Genomic DNA, 21,218 nt, shown 5'->3' with positions numbered 1-21,218 from the left:
AAGAAGAAGATAACCTGACCTTAGCGTTCACTGTATCTGGATAAACGCTATTGCAAAAACTCCCTATTGACATATTTTGAAGAGTTTGCCATTAACCTGGACCTACCCATTTTATTTTTCCTGAGCAACAAAATTCGCTCTACTCTAGAGCAACAAATTAGTAACAATGTCACAAAATTTTTAATCATATCCCAACTTGATTTGCGATAGTGGGGGGACCAGGTTAATAGAGGTAATAAATTAAGGGTACTTTGTATTTATGATTGCCAAAATTGTGATATTAAAGATTACTCACTATTTCTTGTGCCAATCGAGCGATCTCTTTAGCAGCTTCGACCATCCTTGTCTGATAATCCACGTAAGAGTCTACAGTATCGATAGTGGACATACGATGATCCTCCAATCTCACCATTGCACGAGAAATCGTGTCGATCAGACCAGTAACGATGCCCGCAGATGTCGATATAGTCTCCAAGGTGTTCTGTAGCTCTTGAAGCGCATCTTTAGTGGACTCGACGGTCTCGTCCACCTCAGTATGTAGCGCAACAGCCTTCGGATTGCCGCCAGATTCCTTGGTGATATAAATGAGTTGCAACGCAGATTCTGCTACGGTCTTCGTCTGATCTAACAACACCATCTGCTGCTTCGAGTGCACCATATTGGACGCGGCACCGATTGCGCCGGAAACGAGCGGTTCCGAGTAAAGGGCGATCTGATTGACAGCGTGGCCGACATTCTCTGCCTCATACTTGGCAGCAGTACGCAACGGCTCCAGTTTCTCGCGCAGTTCGCTTGCACTGCTCTCCATCTGATCCGTGAATCCCTGCACGGTATTCTCGCGGCGCGGCATTAGCGCTTGTGAAACTGCGCTCAGCGAAGCAGCGTCAAGCTCGCGAATGCGTGCTGACAATTTCTCAATCGCGGCATCGCATTCCTTTTGACCAGGCGCCTTGTCACGGATCGACGCTACCAGTGATTTGATTGAATCGCTGACGCTCTTGCTGTGATTAGCCAGCAGCTGCCAGGTCGGCGGATCCTTCGGACTTACCGCGAGACTTTTGGCCGCCAGTACCATCGCGCACGAGCCGTCGATGATGGACTTGCCAGCGCTGGTGATCGGCTCCTGGGCGGCTCTAGCTGCAATGGATATCTTGGCCGGCTGACTCGCGAATTCGGGAGAACCTGCGAACGTGCAGAGATTATCGACCGCCTCGAGTAACGGTTTCGTGGCTTCTGCGCACTTTTCGCGATTGATATCGGAATAATTTTGATCAAGCGCCTTAATTTCCTTGACAAGGCACGCTGTTGAATTGGCAACGTCCTTGGCAGACTGGACAAAGTGCCGTTTGGCTACCGGATTGCTAGTTTTGCTGGACGCGAGTCTACATGCGTTACAAAGCGCGCTGGTATGCTTGGCAATCATAGTAGCAGCCGAGAGCACTTGCTGTTGCGTACTGGTCGGGTTACCGAGACTCTGGCAACCACTGTGAATGGCCTGCGCTGCTCGCAAGAATTGCGCCTGATCCACCAGACCCGGTTTACCCGCTACCGACGTGGGATCGCTCACACCCGCCAGATAGGCCGCTTGAGCTGCCGCTTCGATCAAGCCGCAAATCGAAGAGGAGACTCCGCGAACCGCGACGGAAAACTGCTCGTGTTCCGACTTCTTCGCGTGATTCGCAATGCCGGTCATACCATCTCCGAGGCTCTTACTCTTTTCCATGACGGTCTCTAGGCACTCAAAATACGAGGCGTCGGAGATGGGTTCGCTCGGATTGTCCAACAGAGATCGCATGGATTGAATATTTCTGATAGCATTGTCGCACTCATTCTGTCCGGGCGCCGCCGAGGTGCATACGTCCACTAGATAATTTATAGAGTCGGTGACTGCACGAGCCGCCGCTGAAAGTTGATTCTTCGCGTTTGGTGCAGTGGGATCAGCCGCAATCGATTTGGCGGTCATGAGAAGTTTGCTAGACGTCATGCTAACATTCCTTAACGATACTACCACCTGACTGCGGGTTTCAACCGTTGTCTGACTTGCCATCTCCATACCCACGCCCAACAAATCTCCAAAAGCATTGGTGAATTGTTTCGACGAATTTGCAAGTTGTACGGGTGAACGTACGGACGACACTACGTTCGATGATGCATCGTTCAAATTGACGGCAGCGTTGTTGAGATCGCTCTGCAATTGCCTGCAAAGTATAAAAAAATTGAAATAGTATCTCTCTATATACCAATTATTTCTATGTATGGAATAGCAAGCAATAGGATTTTTTTTTAATTAATACAGTACATAAAAAGGATACATGACTATGTAAAGCTGTTTCAGTGGTAATTTTAACATGAACTAAACTAGAAGTGTTATTTTTTCGCGCGCGCTGAAACGAGACCTAGAAGGCCTTGTGAGATAAGTTATATAGAGATAAAGTTGTACATTGATACTATATATTATACATTTCATGAAAATAGAGTGTAAATCATTTCCTCTATTAATATTCTTTGTTTGATTAATTAAAAAATTACATTTTATTATTTTTTTTTATATTCAGCAACACAATATATGATTGCATTGTTCGTTACTGAAAACCACGTGCTTGTTTCAAAATTGCGGCTCCGCTCCGTTACAAATGAGAAACAGCAAACATACACTTTTCCTATTGCCCTTATTATCTTTTTGTTGTTTATAATTAAAGAAATATATTTTCTATTTCCAAGAATATTGTTCTGCTTTATTACCAATCGATAAAAACTATTTACCCATAACTCTTGCTTGTTTGCGGAAACTCGTTCAAGTTGAGCACTTGAGTCATATCGTCGATGTTGTATATCGCTTCGTCGACGTCTCTTTGCCCGGGTAGACAGGACACGCACTTATTCAATGAATTGGAGACATCTTTTGCGACCGCAGCTAGATTGACCTCGTTCTCAGGATCATCGGGATTCTTCAGTACATGTCGAGCTTCCTTCACCAGTCGTAGCGATCGCAGGATTACATCGTCTGCTGTCATCAGCACCTTCTTTTGCGTTTCCGGCTGATTGGATGTGGCGGCTACGCCTCGTACGGCGTACGTAAGATCTTTCAAGGCCGACGCGGTTTCTCTAGCTGCGCTTCCGGTATAATTCTCATTGCCCTGCTTGGCGGCGGATAACAGCTGCGCCATAGCGAATCCAACGTTCTTCGACGTGGCACCGAGTCGCAACGCGGTTGATTCCGTCGTCTCTTCTGGTAACGGTCGCAACGAGGCGGCCTCGACGGCGCGATAAAACTCGCCTAGTTCATCCTTCAGACTATTTATCAACTCCTCCGCGGCATCAAGCTCCAATCCGCCACAGGCTTCCCTGGCGCGCGTCACCGCCGATCGAAGATCCGCTAACGAAGATCCCAGCTGCTGCGAAGTGTTGTTCAGCTGTATGGCAGATGCCTGATCGGTGACCGTCGGTAGAACGGCTCTGGCTGCCTTCACCACGGCGGTGCCTGGTTGCAGAAACTGTTCGGAAGCATTTATCAGGTTCAACTGTGCCGTAGAATTATCCGGCTGTGCCTGCGTGCCCTTTACTCCTGATACGAGATATGGAATTTGCTGCGCCATCATGCGACATTCCATGTTGAGCTCCTCCTGACTGGCCGGGTTAGTGTTGTGATGGCCGGCACCGGAAGATGCCGCGATACATTGCGTGGCTGTAGATGCGGCCTGTTTGGCGCACGCCTCTAGACGTGTGATAAGTTTTCTACGTAACGCCGGGGTTGCTGCCGCTGTAGTCGCAGCTCGCAACTCTTCCGCTGCTTGGCGCAATTGATCTTGCATCTTGGCATCATGCGGGCTGCTAGCGCACTGCCGTGCCGCCTCCACCATCTTGGCAGTGGCGTCGGCGAGTAGCTTTGCCGCCGCCAGTAAACGCTGTTGCTGCTCTGAGTCTGTCTGTCTTTCTGCTTCACCTTTAATACTTTGAATCAACTGCGCGGTAGCTTGGCCGACCACTCTCGCCTGTCGTACCATCTCGCCAGCATCACCAGTGCTGGCGAACAGTTTGTCTGTTGCAACCAAAATAGTTTCCACCGCACCTTCCTGGATGGATTCCTTGGCGCGTTCTCTAGTGGCGGTCTTAATGTGATTAAGAAGATCGTTCAAGGTACGACTGACCTCGGCGGCGGCAATGCTCAACTCCTTCAGTAAGTTTTCGTCGCTGCATGTTTCGTTGCAGACTTGAACCAGACGTTCCACAGCCTTGGTTACTTCGCGAACGGCGTTCATTAGTTGCGTCTGACAGGCGGGCGAGTGTAAAGTCGGTGCTACAACTTTTGCGCAAGCTACGAGCTGAGATGTAGCCAGTGCGCACTGGGTTGCAGCTGATATCACTCTATTCTGCGTGGCGGAGTCCTCGCATGTGGCTGCTATATTCTTTGCTTTCAATACCAGAGCAGCAGTGGTATTGGCCACGGCTTTAGCGAGCGCGAGTAACATGTCTTGCAGCTCGCGGTTCGAGTCATCCTCTTCGCCAATAGTTGTCAATACTTGATGCGACGCTTCACCCACTCGTGACGCCGCATTTAATAGATTCTGCCGCGGCTAAAATGTAAGCAAAGAATAACTCATGTGATATCCAAAAATATGTAAAATAAGAGGAAGGAACAACACACTACTAGTATATGGCATACTCAACTCAATTGGACTGCTTATAATTTTCATAAAAACAAACATACTGTAAAAAAATGTTTTCCGATCAAAACAGCAGATATTAAAGAAGATTATGTATTTTTATTAATAAAAAAATTATAAGCAATAAAGTAAACAGAAGTTTCGAAAGATCATTTTTCGAAAAAGAGAACTGGGTATGCTATACCAAGAGTGATATTGAAGGGTTAAATAAAGAGGTTACATCTTTTAGCCAACTATGTCACAGGGAATATAGATTAATTTTACATTTACTTATGTACATTCAAAAAATTTTTATTAACAAAATTTGCATCTCAAAGATATAGTAGGATAAAGATCAAGTGCTCGCGAAGAAGTTTAATGCATCCATAAAAGCAGGTGTAATATTATTGCGCTACAAAGCTTAAATGTTAGTGCTTACATATTGTCCATAGAGCGTAGATGTTATGTTAAAGAGGAGAATTGAAATAACATTTAACTTTGCATTCGCAAACTGGTCATGTATTATACATTATTGATTATATGCAGTTCTCTCATAGACACGACAAACTTACCTCCTTGGTCTCAGGTTCTGTGGCCTTCAGTAAATCCGAGAATGCAGAACATAGTTTCCTGGCGGCGTCTAATAGTCGCTCGCCGGATGACTCATCGTCCATGAGAGCAGCTATCATTCGCACGCCTTTCGTCATTTCAGGTAAATTCGTGGCGATTGTGGTAATCGCTGCTCCCACTGCCGTGTGATCGACGTCGTCTGCTGGTCCGGAAGTTAACGTGACCACCTGGGCGGTCGCAGCGTTCATCGCTGCGATCTGCGAGCCCACGTTCTGTTTGTGGGTGTCGATCGTCTGCTCGATCCATCTTAGAGATGCCGGATCCGTACCGAGTTCGGGTAATTGAGCTTTTGTAATCAGTTCTGTCTCAGCGATGTGGATCACCTCGTGACCAGCGGTGATGGTCGATAGTAAGGCACGTTGCGGTTCAGATAGGACGGATGTCACCTTAGTTTGTTGGACCTATAGTTTTGAACGTTCATTACATTGTAAATGTACGTATGGCTGTTGCAAATCTGACTGAATGATTGGTAGTACCATAAAAAAAAGATATTTTTCGCGTAAATAAATGCAATTGGGATTGAAACGTTTTGCTTGTAACGATCAATCAATGAACTGCGCTGTAAATGAAATGCGCGTACATAACAAAGCGGTAAACTGCAACAAATAGTTGCGGCGATACAGAGTTTACTGATACTGATTGAATATGAGCAAGTATTCTGTCGTGAGAAAGCATAAATCGCAAGTAACGCGTTGCAGAGATTTTTATCTATCCAGTAAGCACTGTACCGAGAGAAAGTCGATCGACGAATATGAAACGCAAATGAATCAGTCCAGAGAAATAAAATAAACGTTCTATAAACTGAAGAGATAACTGAAAATGTTATCGTAGTGTACCTACTCTGTGTCCGCAATAGAAGGCGCCTAGCATGAAAATAAATTTAACCGTCTATTAGTTCTTTACAATTTCGCTCTCTAATGTGCAGTTATAATCATCTCATCGGTGCGATTTTAGACATTCACAAAATATGTAATACCGTTCCAAATACATACATCCCCATACATATATCCCCATAATCAAAATCGTAAATAATTACACAGTAGAGAGATACGGTTTGCTAAAGTCAAAAGTTCCCGAAGGCTCTACAATTTTTACACTTTAAGGCGCATATATATTTATAACAAGCAACTAAAAGACATTGACATGAGCTTGAGAGCAGCTTGGACGCTTTTTAGAGATGCTTACCATAGGTGGAGCATGAGCGATGTTCACCTGTCCACTAACGGTTGTGTACTGGGCACCACCTATGTGACCGGTCCCATATGGTCGAGCCCCTATAAATCACACCGTGCACTCTAACTCTATAGCTGTATTTACAGTTATTAACAATCCCTATCGAGTCCTCGATACTGAAAATCTGTTCGTTTAGACAATGATTTTCCGTTAAGAGCTAAAAGCGAGTTTAATGTGATACATAATTATTTAATTTTATTATAAGCGACACTTTTTGCAAACGCTAGCTTAACGTGTATTTACAAAATGAAAAGTGTATGTATGTATATACAAGAACACATATCAACAGCTAAGATCTGAGGATTCAATCGTGCAAAGAAATACTACATAATTAATTAATTTTTAAATACGTTAAAAGAACGATGTATCAGGACTTAAAAATTTTAAGCAAACATAATTTTCAATTTATAAGAATAATACAGTTTTGAAAGCTGCCATGTACATCCAAATGAAAGTCTGATAATTAAATATACAATCACTGTTGATATAACAAGATAATCTTTAGTAAAAGTCGTGATAAAATTACTTAAAGATAAAATGTGAAGTAAAATATGATAAAATTTCGCTTACCATCTCCTCCAGCCCTCATAACAGCTGGTATTGCGACTGAAACAGCTTCTACATTTCCTTTACCGACATTGCTAGTCTCATGTTGCATGATGGTGGCTCTGTTGAATGAAAATGCACATGAAAAATCGCAATTAGTGTCTTTTATTTAAATTCTTATTAAAAAATTTTTATTTTTATTTTTTTAATGCGAATTATATACCCGTTAGAATTGGAAATCGCTCGAACACACTTATTTGCGTGACTTCTTAAAAACTCTTCCATGATTGCATTAGATTAACGTAAAATATTGTCAGGATGTGACACACAATTGAACGTAAGTCGGTCGCTTTAAGACGAGTCCGACTCTCATCGAGAACTGATAATTGCTCTAACACTCTCTTAATAGCTATTATTACTTCTGTCCACATTCAGCTCAGAGGAGCTAACATGTATTGAGAGTGTGAGAGATACTTACTTTAGTGGCGACACGCTATCCTCCACCATAGTAGATCCCTCATCTCCCTCAATACCGAAGTGATCCTTCGCTTTCTGTTTCTTCAGGATGATGTCAATATAACCAGCGATCAACTGGAGTATCTGCTCTGCTTCGGTAGTCTGTACACTGTAATATTGATCGGAATAGTCGCCAAAATCGAGGGTGAAGGTGTTTGGTGAGGCGCCCCAACGCCGCACGGTCGTCAACGGCCACGTTTTTAAAATTTCTTTCGTCTTCTCGTCGAGTCGTAGGACCGAATCCTTTGTCACGCCGAGCAGACGCGGTACCAGTTTATTCTTGCCCTTCATCTTCTCCTTTACTAAGAAGAATGTGACGCCGTACGTATTCAATGACCTGGCGGTTTTAGTATACAGAACCTTAGCGTCCAGCTCTGAAAGTCCAATATGCTTCTTGTGTTCCGCGAAGACCTTCTTTTCGATTCCTTTCACTTTTACATACGATTGCGGTAGAAACTCTTTAAGACTGCAAAAGAATGATATGAATAAAATATTAATCGATATAGCGCATCGAGGAATCATATCGAATGCTCACTCCAAGAAACCCGGTTTATGTTTCTCTTCCTTGTGGTCGCCAAACTGGATTTGACACTGAATCCCGGCGAAAACGCAAGCCTTTTCCTGAGTAATTGGATGCGTACCGTCCAAAATCGCATCTCGCGCTTGCACATATAACAGCGACAATTGTACAGGATCGCGACTGTCGATATTTTGATCCGAGAAAAAGAATTTTCTCCTCAACAAAACGGTTTCAGATTCGTCTATACCTTGTTCGCGCAAGGTCTTACTCGGATCTATCCAATTTACTGTAAATCAAAAAAATATTAGTCAAAAATGTATTTCGCAAACTTATACCATAATATGTGTAGACGATAACGGAATGTTGATCTAAATATATATCAATGTGAGTTCGAGAGTGTTACCTTCGTCATCGGTTTTTAATTTCTTTCTCAATTGTTCCATCTTTGTATCTCTTTCACCCTTCTCTTCTTTCTTTCTCTTCAACGTGAGAGTGCCGAAATTTCCAGGTTTCTGATTATCGTTTTCATCTTCCAGCTCGCGCACCAAAGAATACTCGTCGTGATTCGTAATACCTATCTTTGTACATATCACTACCATGAGATTAGCCACGGGCTGGCTGTCGTCCACCAACATAGTCTTCAATGTTCCGTCCAGCATGCGGACCCGAAGTGTACGGAGCTTACGACGGTACTCGAGCAAATCTCCATTCCTCAAGATATAGTAATCGAGATTTCGCCCGGGTTCAAGCCAGACTCCCTTTTTCACATCCTCATCAGCGAGAAACAGGCCATAATCTTTCGCTACGCAAAGAACAATAAAGATAATCTTAGAATCATATTTTTATGACTTAATACAGCCTCGGCCACAAGTGTAAAACCCTCAATTTATCATTTTTTCTTAGAAAACACAATAATAAAAGCCAAAAGAAAACTAACAAAATATTAAAATTTGTTATATAAAAATAAACATTCTTCTTAATAAAAACTATTTTTTAATTTATTTTTGTTAGATATAGAACGCCTACGTCAATTTTGGGAAATGCTCTATGGTCAAGGCTGTACAATATTTTATCGTACACATTTTACAAATAAACTAAATATATATTATTTAAAAAAAATCGGCTTACGTAATTCATAAAATAGACGATAAAGAAACTAATGAAAATATAACACGAGTGCGTTATATAACGCACTCGTATAGTAACAGTAAATAAAATACAATTTAATTTATATTAAATAAATCTATTGATACAGTATTTTTATCAGAGTAAATTAAATTTCAACGTATAATTCTTTAAATATTGTAAATAAATTAAGAACTGTAAATAACAAATAAATAAAAAATAAGAAACGCCTTTACAAGAAGGCAAGAGTCAATACAAGAAGGTCGTATTATAAATTTAATATCATAATATGACAAATATTACATATATTCAATAAAGACAATAATTCACGCATTAATAAATATTTCGACCATCGTTTTTATCATCTTCAGTTTTAATAGTATAATTTTCGGACTCGCGAAATTGACAAATGTTTGAAATAACGAATCGTACGCGGTTATCAGAGCGTAAAAATAATTCTGAAATAATGAAGAGGTCCTCCTCGGCATCGACAGTGTGATTGTGATCATCATTCTGTATAACATTCATTTTATAAATTTATGACTGAAGACGGTTAAAAAAAAACCGAAACGTCTAGATGTAAATCAAATTTCATTATTATATGTAAATTAAATTTTATTATTTAAGAATTATTTTTATGTCCCGATAACCGCGTACGACTCGTATTAGCCGATTTTCCAAATATTCTTTAGTTTTAAATTACAAATAATTAAACCAAGATACATAAATTAGTATATTTACGAACTGTCATATAAAGTTGAAATTCTCTATGCACAGTTAAATAAATTAAAGAGCACGTAAATAAAATCCATGTTAAAATGATGAAGTTAATTAATAAAGTATTTAATATCGACCGATGACTTGTCCAAAATAAGTAGTTAGCAATGTATTTATAATACTGCATAAATTAAATTTTTAAATATAATATTGTATAAAAATTAAATCTTTAAATATTCTTTCCCTTTTTATTGCATTAGTTGGCTAATGAGATACATTGATATTTCCACAATATTTTATCTGTATCGTTCCATAATAATATCACCAGTATTAAAAAAAAATTTGATAAAATGAAATTTAATGTGTTTCATCAAAAATTATTGCTCCTATCTATTTTTGGAATATACTGAAATATATATACTAAAATATATTGCGAAAAGTACTGACAAAGTATCTCGATAAATATAATTAGATGCAATCGAATAAAATATCGAGCGCTTACGTTGACCCATGTTGCTGGCCTCGGCGAGTTTTTCTCTGATGATACGACAGGCATCGTACACCGATGTGCTGGGATCGAACTGCATCATCTTGGTGGCATTCTTTTCCGGTATGGAGATGCGCAAAGATAGTGTAGCCATCGCGATCGCTTGAGGTGATCTTCTGCGTGCGCGGAAACCTCCAGAATCACTCGACTGAAAAAGATAGTCGCGCGAAATTAGATTACGTTAATCAAGATGAAAGAACGGCTCGTTCGCGATTATTAATTAATCTTTCGTAATATTTCGTTAATCCGCATCGACAGGGATATTTATTTTCCAACCAGGACGAAGACAGTTACGCGTATAATCATCGCGGACGTCAAGTATCTCGTCGATCACACGCCGCGTGAAATTATATATAAGTATCTCGCAAAATTATCTGATAATCCCGGTATTATGTAGATGGTAATTTAAAGGATTATGCGGGAGCACGCAGTTTCCGCTTCCTACAGCAAAATTGCACGCAACAAGTTGCAAGAATCGGCTATTATGTCCCCTACCGCGTTACGATCTAATGACAGAACACTCGTTAATGTAATCATGTAACGTCATTAAATTCAGTTATGTTATCTGTACCCAGTCCGGAGAATTATAAAATTATTTGTGCTAATGACATCGAGAAAGATAATCGCGTCGCGACCGCTGCGTTAGTTTGTACAAAAGCGAGTTACGATTTGTACAGAGATCCAGTTAAGTTCTTTACAAGGTTCTGGTAGGTATTTTCTATCGTGATATGTTGTTTGGAAAAAAACGTCGGTACAGCGCATAAGTTTGCGGTTAAAGCGAGGGTTAAAGCGACTACGGCGACTACGGATTAAAAATGATCCGCGGTGGACTGAAGGAAGCCATCGTAAGACTTCTGTCTATATATATATCGATCTCTCATGCATATATTATAAAAAAAATTGCATATAAAATTACAGCAATTATAGTGGTAATTTTGGGACCTACTATTAAAGGTGTATATTTACTCGTAAAGTCACAATTTACAAATAAAATTATTCTTCTTTATAATAAAAAATTTTTACATTCTTTTTGTAGTGTAGTAAATATATGAGTATATGTTACATTTTGGCCGCAAAAAATTTTCCATGGGGGTTGCAACATCGTTCCACAAGATTGTAAATACGAAGAATGAAGAAAAACAATTTTCAAAGATAAAATTTACAATTGAATTTAAATTTCACAGAAATATTTATATACTAATTCGGAAACGAATTATATATAATTTTTCTTAAGCTATGTTATAAACATAAACAAACATAAAAATGCAAATATGTGTGATATATTATTATTATGTTATATATATATAATATTATAAAAATTTGTGTATAACATTTAGACACACACAGAAACTCTATAAAATATATTATTGTAATTTTTTTCCATTTATATGAGGATATATTTATATAATTAGGGATAAAAAAAGCGCACAATTTATATATTTCTACTATAAACTATATAATTTTACTTTTTATCGTATAGTAAATATATAAGTATGCGCTATATTTTGATAGCACAAAATTTTCCACGAGGGTTGCAACATCGTTCCACGAGCGTAGAAACACGAAGAACGTATTAGAGAAACAAAAATATGCTCTTCCATTATCGAACTCGAAATAATCAAATCGAATCCGATAGCTAGAAAAAGGCAATATACTCGATCAGTAATTAAATTCTCATGTGATACACACAGCTCGCGGTGATTTATAAACATGTAAAATATTTCGAGATGATGTTGAGATATAATTTAAATGGGCGGCTTCTCAGAGAAGAAAAAGATGAATGAGAACGTACCGCGCGTTTAACTACGTTTGATCGCCTTTATAAAGATTGCCCCGGAGAAGATATCTCGTCAGGAGTAATTGCAAAAAGAGAGCAAGGGGGAATATTCTGAGATATGAATAGATTAAATCATGACATTGAATTCAAATGGAGTGTCATTATCTCCGCTCCGGGGGTATAAGACACATCGGGGGTGGAAGAAACGATTTGAGTGCAACATCGGGTCCGATCTCTTCATCGAGGAAGATTGCTATCTTCTCGTTAATTTGCGATATGCGAAACGCGCATTCTTCCGCGATAATAAGCGGCGTCGTTAGATGCGTGGATAAACATCCAATTTTGTTGTATTCAACTCCGAGTCGATCACAGCTGTAGGGTTCATTCACGAGGATTCTTCCCACGTGTCTTTTATGGGGAAGGGTTATACAAGGTAGAGAGAGAGAAGGTAAGTGGGACCCAGAAGGAATAGTGATGTCGCATAAATACACCCTACGCCAATGTGGATTTCCACCCTTAAAGGTTGCCAGGCAACGTCGGTCTCTGACTGTGTCAAACTCCGAGCGCAACCCCTCTCACCCCATGCCATATACCCCTGGCTATCCTTTCTTATATGAGCTTTTCGATCTCGTCTCCGTTTCATCCACCTTCCCTTCCACTCCTCCCGCCCATTCGCTTTTTTCTCGTTGACAATTTTCACTCAATTAACGTATGGTTTTGATTTCATCGGCCACATCAAATTTCTGACTTGGGTGGGGAACCGGATGATTACCGAAAGCAAATGTGTCGATCACAATAAAGCGTGTCAAAGTTATGAAAAATATGTGCCCGATCATGAAATATTTTAGACAAAAGTCAATGAATTTTGTTGACGATAATTTAACAAATTTTTATTAACTTTTTTGTTTTTCAACAAATAACAAATATTTCTTGTGGGATTTTTTATATTAAAAAAAATGCTTTTCAAAACATTTCTATCACACACTCCAATTTTTAGAAACTCCAGTTTTTATGTAATAACTCAAATATATATTGTAATATGTGTTTGAAATATTAATATTTAAAACAGGTCTGTCCAATTTGAATTCCGAAGCCAAAACGCAAAGCCATCGACGTAAAAAAATTCAATGTAAGATTTTAAGAACCATAAAGGGTTGATAAGCATCACTTACAATTAGGTGCGTATCAACACTTTACAGTTCCCGAAATCTTACCCACACTGAATCTTTTTGTGTCGATAGCTTTGCGTTTTGGCTCCGGAGCTCAAATTGGACAGGCCTGATTTAAAAGATCTGGCCTATACTGTAATCGCAACCTACTATATTCTATTCTGGCTAATTCATTTGCTTCCACACATGAAGAATCATAATTTATAAGATATAGTCCATTTAAAGTAGTTATTCGTGAAAGAGCAACGTTTACTTATCCACAACTGAATATAGAATTTTCAACTTCTACAATAGCATTTTAAACTCAATCCTTGACGTTTATGAATAGTCATACCGTAACTTAAGCATATTGGAAATTGTTTTCTTATAACATATGCTCTATCTATTATTTCAAATTTAACGCTAACACGTTCTAATACATGTTCTACTCCCGAAAGCATTATTTTTATTTTATCTATTTAATTATTATTTCGTATGAATGTAAATATATCAATTGCACCATTTATAAGACTTAAAGTAACATCGATACTTCTTCTAATCGTTATCACGTGAGCCTAGTTTTACAATTGTAATTTTCGCTAATCCAGCTGTTCGAGAACTATCTTCATCATTCTTACTTAATATCTTTGAAACTTTTTTTAAATATGATACACAATCTGTTATATCTTGAGCAAGTTCTACTTCGTCCGAAGAAATTCGATTTAACATTGCAGTGTTCAAAGTATCACATAATGTACAAGTCGGAAGTAAACAAACTGCATCCAATGGCATTTTTTCTAAATAATTATATAATTCTCGTAATCGATCATCACAAGTAGCCTCTGTAAATTGTATTTTTCTCGTTTAAAACAGCTGTATCCGAATCTATTACAATTCCTAGTCGAATTCTCGATAATATATCTCGATAAAGGTCACTTTGTTGTCGCATATTAATTTGCAATTCATCATATTTAAATAAAGATCATAAATTTATTGACCCTATTCCTCCAATATATTTTTCAATTTTTGTTGTTGATAACTCAATAAATGGTGGTCGACGACGATGCCGGGCGACGACAACGACGCCGAGCGAAGACGACGACGCCCGGCATCGTCCGTCGTTTCTCTCTTTCTCTCTCTCTATCTCTCTGTCTCTTTCTCTCTCTGGATATTTATAAGTTATTTTAATAAATAGTAGTATTTTTTAAATCTGTGCTCTAATAAAAATGTATGGAAACGTATTATAAAATAAATGATAAAAATCTCAATTTTTAAATATATAAGTACATAATGTATTCAAGATTATTTAAGTATAGAGTTACATTGTGATGCATGAATTAATTACCCAGTAAATAAACAAAATATTTATTTGTTCTTTATCTTTGTAACTGATCAGTGAATCGTAATGAAACTTTGCAGAAGTTATTTTGTATATTTAAAGAACTTATAAAAAAAATTTAGATTTTTGTTATCATTTGTAAAATTTTAGTTTTTAATAATAAAAATAACAAATAAAATAAATAAACGACAAAAAAGTTATTAAATAAAAATGTAATCTTATTCACCCAACTTATATATATGTATATACTTTTATTTGAAGTGTAAATATTAAACACATTTCCAAATTTAATTTTCTTTGCAGGGTCTGTATGTGTGATACATCCTTAACAATGGCAAATATAAAAATTGCATTGATATTAATATATGTGTAAGTCATTGCGAAAAATTGTTTTGTATATCTGATTAGATATGCATTTTGTTCATTCCCAAAGTACGAGCCAATACCATTCCCTGTGAACACTACGAGCGATATCATCAGTTTTGCTTTTTCAAAAAAAAAAAGAAAAAAAAGCGAGACAAAGTGAATATCCCAATGGCGAAATGCAGAGGGGAAAAAAATCGTGCAACAGGCAATCACTCGCAGAGCCGACGGCGTTTTACTGCGAAATTGAGAGCACCGTTGGCTACAAAGTTACTTCGTTCAATTCGCAATACGTCACCTTCCTATCCGCACGAACTCGATTCAGAGGGAATGACCTCATTACATACAACTGGATCATCAACTCCATGCATACCGCCACAGCGGGATGGAACCACTTCTCGACAATGCCTGGCATTGATATTGATGCTAGAAATTGAATATTCTTACGAGAGGGACGGACGCGCAACATTCATCGTTGAAAGGCTGGCGATAAAGTGGCGAACTCTTTGTTTCGCTGGCTCATGTTAAATTCAATTTTTTTTATTTACAAGTTTCGATTCAAAGAACAATTAAAGGCGCGAAAGTAAAGGCGCAGGTTCAATTTTTATGGATTTACAATTGATAACTCGCGTGTAGTAGTGAGAAACGTAGTCGCGTTCGCGCGACAGGATTGCATTCCCAAAAATAAGATAACAGTTGATAAATATTATTAGACAAAGCCTCTCTACATCGTACAGAAAATGAGAAGACATTTTTTTACAATGACCTCGACGAAAAAAAGAAGTACACGACAAAAAGGTGGAAGGAGTAGATTATTAAAAGCGGAAAAGAAAATTTGTTTATACGTAATACGATAATCTTCTTATCGTAAGCGATACGCTTCTTTATCCGGCGATCTTCCTCCCGATACAGCCCTCGCGCGCGCTGCTTTTTCGATGTACTAAAACATAAATAGGACTTTCATCTCGATCGAGCTCCAATACCTCCCTTTGACGTACTAAAACAAATTCCTGGCCATTTTATTCTCCCCCGTGCCGTTTAAATTCTCCACGGATCTTCCATTTCGATACGGTTGATTGTCTGAATACGAAGCGCACTGTTATCAAACACGACGAGCGAGCGGTATTTAACGGTGGAACGTGAGAAAAAAAAGAAAAAGCGGACAGAGAAAAGGAAGAAGAGCCAGTTGCGCGATTCGCGTTAATCAAAAGCGTTTCTAAAATTAGACGTCGTGTAATATTCGTCGCGATGACACTTGACGCGAACTAATTGAGGGTGGCGATCCGGAGCGACGCAGTAACGAAGACGCGATTATGCGGCCGCGCTCGGCAAAATCGGTTAATCCCGACAACTAGTCTCGTATTCCTCACCCTGGAAATGGATCGCGCATATACGTGCCAATCGGCAGGGAGGCCTCTGTCGATTATCGCGGAAACGGCGAATCTATAGTGGAAACGTGTTAATCTGTCGCCGTCCGGGCTCTCGTCATTTATCATTGCGACACAGCACGGCGCGATTGAATAGCTCGCGGACGTTATTTACCGCCCGCTAAAATCTCTCGCGATAATACGCGAAAAAATTCCACCTCCGCCCGATTCGCCGTGGTACACCCGGGAATTACCCAGTAAGCACCAACAGTAACATAGCATCATAATTATAATTTCAGATTTAATAATATAACTGTTACGTATGCGTTATATTACATTTATATTGTTGAGTACAAAATTACAACTTCATGCCATTCTGTTATCGTTGATGTTTACTGTGGGTGGATGACGATTTCTATTTGTGGTGACGAACAAGCCGGTAACAGCGTATTTATGTAGAATTTATGTTATTTCTCATTCAATAATGTAACTGTTACGCACATTAAATTTATATTGTTGAGTGTGGAATCGTAACATCAATGTCGTGTCATTAAATTATACATGTAGGTACTTAAGTTATTTCACACTTAACAATGTAACGTATGATATATGTCACGTTACATTTATGTTATCGAGTATGAAGTTATGACATTAATGTTACATTACTGTTAATTGGTATCTATATTTACTGGACAGATGGCGACTCCCATTAGCGGTGACGAATAGCGTTACATTTATCGATATAATAATTTGGACATCCTGCACACTCTCGATCTAATCTTCATGCAAATCTTCGTACAACAATCTCCTTGACCCGTTCTCGCATCGGTTTAAATTAACTGTGCCTTAACTGATTCTCCGCCATTTTCCAGGCAGAATTGTGGAAAGAGAGTTTCATTTAAACTTCATTTAAGTTTGAACCGTGCGACTCTCCGCATTACAACTCGGACTCGCCGCATGTTACGGCATATCTGTAACCGGTGTTTTTGCTCCGAAGGATGATAGCGACGTGTCCGTGCGAACGTTTAACAAAGCCACGCGTATGACACAAGCTTTATGTATATATTCCATGCAAATTGCGTTTCCTATGCATTGGAATATACTTTGCATCCACTCTGCAAGGTTAATACCGATAACATAATTCCCCGTGACGCCTTATCGACATTACATTATCATTGCTTTGATTGATAATTGTCTTCATAATTTTTGTTGTTGAAACTGAACTGCCCAAGTTGGCTCGAAATTGCCCACCAACATAATGACTTATGCAAAAGTTACGCAAAGTCGAAAATTAATAATTAATAAGCGATTTAATCGTTACTCGATGTAATCGTTAGCTAATTAAATTAAATTACTAATTATGATGGCAATGTATTCATCAAATAATCATAATCTATTAATTAAAAAGCAATTATGCTTTTATAATTGATTTAATAATTTAATATATCACTTTAATAAAGACAATATATAATATCTCATTCGATAATTACCAATTAATTGCAGATTGCAAATGTAATTTTTTTATTAATAAATAATTTATCTCAATAACTATTCGGTGACAATTGTTCTAATCATGATTGGTTTATTAATTCTCTACAAATCTATGTAATCTAATTCTCTATAATTAATGTTATAAATATGAATGTTAGAAAATATTAATTCTGTTGTTAAAATTAACCTTTCAGAGTAGACGTCAAAATCTGTAATAGTTATTGACGCTGAGAGATCTATTTATGTTAATTAAAAAGCACTAATTAATGGCAAGAACGACTCAGACAAAAAATAAACACTAAGTAGGTATATTATAATACGAATAATACAAATTTACAGACGTAATATAAATTTAATTGTTTGACATTTTTTACAAAGAAATTTAATTAATTAAGTGCAAGTGTCCAATAGATTCCAATTGATCCGACCGTTAGCACCGGAGTGTCAAATGTAAAAGCATTTGCGTAAAAATAACGAATCGCTCTCTAACATTTGTCAGTAAGCCGGTGAATAATCGCGACTGACATCATACAAGATGCGTGTAATTTACTAAATGAAATTTGCTTGAGTAGAAGCTATATCGGCGTGTACATAACACTTATTGCCATTTACTTCGGCCACAGTGTATGTAGTTACCACGTTCCACTCTCGAAGCGAATTATAGCGCCGTCGTCAGCTTTTTTAATTTCATCGCCGCCTCGCGAGAAGGGTAGCACTGGTAACAGTCGGTCGGTTCTTTCACCCACCACTCCACAAACGCTTTGCCTAGCTCTAACCCTCTTTCTCCGTGTCATTGCCACTCTTTGCGGATGTCATCACATTTTTTCGCGCGTCACTACCCCAGGTTAAACCGCGTAGGAACACATAAAACGCCCGCGTAACCTCTTATTATCCGGGTTATCCAAATAACTTATTAACTCCCACGCGATTATATATCCGATAATTTACTGGGAAAATCGGTATCACACCTTATTTTTTAGCTTTACTCCAGCTTTGTGAGGATAAAAATATTTTATGCCACGTCGTTTTCGATCACTTATCTCTTATTGCCTCCGTTTAAAATCAATCAAGTGCAGGTAGATATTTAAATGAAGGTTTTCGCCGCGTACGTTACGCGAATTTACTTTACGATGTTAATTTTGTAATATATTGTGAGACGCTGTTACAATTATTCGGTAAAGTCTCTCTCTTTCTTTCTCTTTTGCTTTAGCACTTTTAAAGGTGATGAGAAACGGATTCTTTCTCGTGACATTTTACTTTCGTTAAATATAAGCTACAGGAACACTTAGCACGGTACAAAGCTGTAAGTAGACGCAAATATATCACACTGCATTTGCGACATTACGAAATAAAGCACAAATACAACTCAACGATATTCGCAAACGTCGATCAATTGAATAAACGTTTATAAATAAACGTTCCACCGGCACGACAAAAGTTTTAATAAATTCACTCGCAAGAGTATGAAACGGCATATGCTGCTAACCATCTAAATGAAATGAATATTCCATCGAACCGAACAAATAAAGCCGTACCAGCTCCTCGCAGTAGGTGTGTAACGTTGCGTATCAAACAACTTTATGGGATGGAAAATTTTTTAATACGCAAGAGCTTGCATCTGTTTCTAAATCTAAACATTGTTCCATCTAAATGTATCTTTGCCTATAAAACATTCGTCACAGCAACATTTAGCTCACACGAGAAATGATCGCGGCCTCATTTTCTAAGCTACAAATCTACGCGATTGAGGTACATTACATCAGAATGTCAAATTTTTATTTCAATTCGTAAATTATCCAGACTACACAAAGTTTAAAATCAGGACATGAGACGTCTTTTAGATATTTTTCAACAAATATAAATTTGGACTATCCGAATAAGTTTCCCAATTATAAAACCAAATGTGTTCTTCACTCGCTAAATTGCAAAGCGTTAATAGATTTGTATCTCCCATTATCATAAAGAATCACGTACGTGACAGTCTTATAAAACGAGGCACGCGACGTATCTCGAATCGCTGAAGGCAGGCGAATGCCACGTGGCTGGCTAAAGAGTAGCTGATATAACGATGGACGCTGATGATACGCGACGACTGACCGTAAGAAAAATAGTGGATGATATTTACCTCCGGCGCGGCGGCGCATTTGTATTGGCTTGCTTTAGCGGTGCCTAGCGCAGCAACTACATCTATATATCTAATTTTGGCTATTTTGGCTTGACTCCTATAATACCCAGGATCGTGGAATGTTGGGCGTCGGTTGACGCCGTTTCCGGTGCAAGCTTCTCGTGTAAAGATAATTTACTATCCCTACGAAGCTGCAGCACGGATTCAGCTCCATTCTTATTATATTTGCGCGCGATCCCGATCAATTTACGACGACGACGAACTTTGATAACCTCGTAAATCTCGCTATTTACATCGATATTCCATTAAACGACCAATCGACGAGCCTCGATAAACGAGATTATTCATAGATGCGACGAGTCTGCTTGATAAAATAGGCTTAATACCAGGAATACGTTAATAACAATAAATATTTTTCCATGAAAAAAAAAAGAAATTTAATTGACTTTGGATTAGAAAAGAATTTATACCAGACGTAATTTAAACAAATTTTCAAATAATGTAAAAAGGAAGAATCATATAGAAAGATAATCCGAGAAGCTAAATCCGCTTAGCGATGTAATAGTATAACGGAAAAAAAAAATCAGGAATCTTCTACTTGCAAAAGTAAATCGCTACGGTACACAAATCGAATGCTCAAAATCAGAATGAGAAGTAATTGATTGTATGTTAAACTGCGTTATTTTCCTGCACTTGTCCCGATTGGTTTGTTTTATCGCCGCACGACTCGCACGAGCCTCACACAGGCATCACTGACTGAATCGCTTCGATTGCGAGGATCGATGGCTTCGAGCGAATGCGAGGTCTCGCGCGACATCCCTGACCGTGTGTGTGTGTATATATATATATATGTGTGTGTGTATATATATGTGTGAGTGAGTGTGTGTATGTGTGTTGTGTATAGGCTTGCCGCGATCTTGCGAGCCACCCCCGCGCCCCGTGGAAACACCGTGAACGCGACGTAGTCGGGGCAACCGGATTCGTCGATCCTGCGGGTGAAATCCCGAGAGACGTGTGTGACGACGGGGTTCAATCAGGAACGGCACGGACGCGTCACTTCGATCGTCGCGCTGGTCAGAAACTGAATGTGCCGCGCGCTACGCGAGCTAAGGCTCGAAATGTATAGCTGTG

At 38.8% G+C, this 21,218-nt stretch overlaps 1 protein-coding gene across 6 annotated transcripts in view; it reads right to left on the bottom strand.

Moving 5' to 3' along the window:
- rhea (Talin_middle and talin-RS domain-containing protein rhea) overlaps positions 1–21,218 on the bottom strand; it is a 59,983-nt gene that overhangs the window by 8,209 nt on the left and 30,556 nt on the right. For 4 of the 6 annotated variants that reach the window (XM_018458986.1, XM_018458985.1, XM_018458989.1 and 1 more), the window contains 9 exons: positions 10,433–10,625; positions 8,492–8,890; positions 8,104–8,374; positions 7,531–8,034; positions 7,077–7,174; positions 6,459–6,547; positions 5,216–5,674; positions 2,764–4,574; positions 296–2,198 (listed from right to left, as the gene is read on the bottom strand). In XM_018458986.1, coding sequence (XP_018314488.1) covers positions 296–2,198; positions 2,764–4,574; positions 5,216–5,674; positions 6,459–6,547; positions 7,077–7,174; positions 7,531–8,034; positions 8,104–8,374; positions 8,492–8,890; positions 10,433–10,571 — 5,673 coding nt within the window. In that variant the 5' untranslated portion in view covers positions 10,572–10,625. Of the gene's footprint in view, positions 1–295; positions 2,199–2,763; positions 4,575–5,215; positions 5,675–6,458; positions 6,548–7,076; positions 7,175–7,530; positions 8,035–8,103; positions 8,375–8,491; positions 8,891–10,432; positions 10,626–20,087; positions 20,261–21,218 lie in introns of those variants that run through there. The other 2 variants (XM_018458990.1, XM_018458988.1) reach the window with 1 other exon arrangement.

The sequence above is a fragment of the Mycetomoellerius zeteki genome, unplaced genomic scaffold (assembly GCF_001594055.1).
Source record: "Mycetomoellerius zeteki isolate Tzet28-1 unplaced genomic scaffold, Tzet1.0 scaffold79, whole genome shotgun sequence".
NCBI lineage: Eukaryota > Metazoa > Arthropoda > Insecta > Hymenoptera > Formicidae > Mycetomoellerius > Mycetomoellerius zeteki.
Note: the sequence above shows the minus strand (reverse complement) of the source record. Positions and strands in the feature narration are given on the sequence as shown.